The sequence below is a fragment of the Amphimedon queenslandica genome, unplaced genomic scaffold, assembly GCF_000090795.2.
Source record: "Amphimedon queenslandica unplaced genomic scaffold, v1.1 AMPQUscaffold_9257_Cont18781, whole genome shotgun sequence".
NCBI lineage: Eukaryota > Metazoa > Porifera > Demospongiae > Haplosclerida > Niphatidae > Amphimedon > Amphimedon queenslandica.
In genome coordinates, this window is record NW_003550471.1 from 791 (window position 1) to 2,738 (window position 1,948).

Genomic DNA, 1,948 nt, shown 5'->3' on the forward strand with positions numbered 1-1,948 from the left:
CTTTGCTGTAGTGATCCTGAAAGGACACTGGCTCACCTAATCGGAGTTTTAGAATATTAAGTCAAGTGTAATTACATTACTAGACTTGTTGCATTTAAATGTTTTTTAGTATCTTAATATTCAAAAACTGTCAATTGCAATGTGGGTGGTCAGTTTCCTTTCTGATCAGTAAACAGATGCAATACAAGTAAAAGTCCTTAATTATGTGATGCACTAAAGACCTTGCTTAGTTTTGTTAATCACTGTTTGGATGCTACTGTGCATCATTTTGATTTAATGATTAAGATAGTCAAATCAACTGCTAGTACGTAATTACAGTCATTCCTCATTCTTGATTTAGCTGAATCAAGATCTTTAGGTGTGGAGTTAAATCATATGACCGTGTGATGACTATGATTACTATAATTAGATCATCAATTATTAATTGATGATTGATACAAGTTGTGGTATAGGTCATACTTGTTCATTAGTCACTTGTCATACTGTTCACTAATAATGAGTCATTCCATGCCTAAAATAGCTAAGCCCTGCCCACAAATGTATCATTAAGTATAAAAGAGAGATTGTACTTTCATTTATCACAGTTCCATCATGATTGCTCTAATTTCTGCCGTGATTTTTTGTTTCTTGACCTCAGCCTTGGCCCAGCAAGCTAATTGCTCTACCGAAGGTCAGTTCACTGCTCCTGCTGGCTCCTATGTATTCTCGTGGTCATTGCAATCAAATGGAATGTATGTTGACTGCAATGTGTCTGTGAATACAGCAGATAACACATGGGTTGCAGTTGGATTCTCTGAAGATCGATTCATGGTAAATTGAATATTATAATGAAGCTAATTCAATATTTTAGTTGATGTGCTGTATCATGTGCATGGTGCAATGTTTACTGTAGTCGTAGAATCAAAGTTATTTTGTTCAACTAAAAAGAAAGTATATATCAGCTCTTTTCTTATTAGCCTGATACTGATGTCATTATTGGTGCTAATGATGGAACTGACGAATTTGTAGAAGACAGGTGAGGAGCAGGCTATAATGGGCTATGCTAAACATGTATGATTATTATAGGTGGAATGGTCAAAGCCGGGTAGCTGGACCATCACTTGATCCTATGCAGAATATTATGGATACTTCATCAATGAGGGATGGTAATAGGCTTACCATAAGTTTTACCAGACCACTTGTCAGTCCTGATACTAGTGGTAGAGATGAAAATCTTGATGTATGCCGTAATGTTCTTTGGGCTTTTGGAGGTACAACCACTTTTGTGAATGGCGATGTAACTGCTCTTGGGGGCCATTCTAATAGAGGTGTCTTTCCAGGTCAGCTTTGCCTATGCACAATTGCATCAACAACAGCAACAACAGCAACGCCAACAATGACACCAACAGCAACAACAGTGACACGATCAGCAACAGTGATACCATCAGCAACACCAGAAGAGACACCAGAAACTACATCTAGTGCCGCCTCAGTTGCAAATGTTGCAGTTCTTACTTTTATATTTATCTTTATTGCTACAATTTTTTGAACTATTAAACTAGAATAGATAAGAGTGTAGTGTCATGTGATTATCCATGATTTTTGTTTGATTTTAACAGTTCATATTTTGCTAAATTTAATGTTTTGTTTAAAGTTTAAAATTAAGATGTGCTGCATAATGCTGAGAGCTTTGCAAAGCGTGGGCGAGACCATAGTAAATTAATAGAGTTTTAACTCTAATAATGGTCTAATTATTATTTCTCCGCCTACAAGTCCACGTGATGTAACATGTTGTAATGTACTCTCTTCTTTCAATGTCAAGAGCCCGTACAGCTTCTAGTAGTACCAGTGAAAGACCAAAGGAGACCCAAAAGGATGAAGAGGAGGAGGAGGAAGATGATACCAAACTGGAAAAGACCATTATTAGGAAAAGCGAATGGGTACTGGGTGTGTCACTAGGGCGTGCCTA

General features: G+C 37.1%; 1 protein-coding gene across 1 annotated transcript; it reads left to right on the forward strand.

The window, feature by feature from the left end:
* The first annotated feature begins 567 nt into the window (after positions 1–567).
* LOC109590933 (uncharacterized) lies at positions 568–1,632 on the forward strand. The gene is made up of 3 exons (XM_020006771.1): positions 568–810; positions 957–1,015; positions 1,066–1,632. Exons 1-3 carry the CDS (start codon positions 592–594, stop codon positions 1,526–1,528), a joined length of 741 nt encoding a protein of 246 aa, XP_019862330.1. The 5' UTR covers positions 568–591; the 3' UTR covers positions 1,529–1,632.
* The last annotated feature ends 316 nt before the right edge of the window (positions 1,633–1,948 follow it).

Coding starts and splice junctions, on each gene's coding strand:
- LOC109590933 (XM_020006771.1), top strand. CDS start 592: ATGATTGCTCTAATTTCTGCCGTGATTTTTTGTTTCTTGACCTCAGCC. Junction 811..956: donor TCTCTGAAGATCGATTCATG/GTAAATTGAATA, acceptor TTTTCTTATTAG/CCTGATACTGATGTCATTAT. Junction 1,016..1,065: donor GACGAATTTGTAGAAGACAG/GTGAGGAGCAGG, acceptor TGATTATTATAG/GTGGAATGGTCAAAGCCGGG.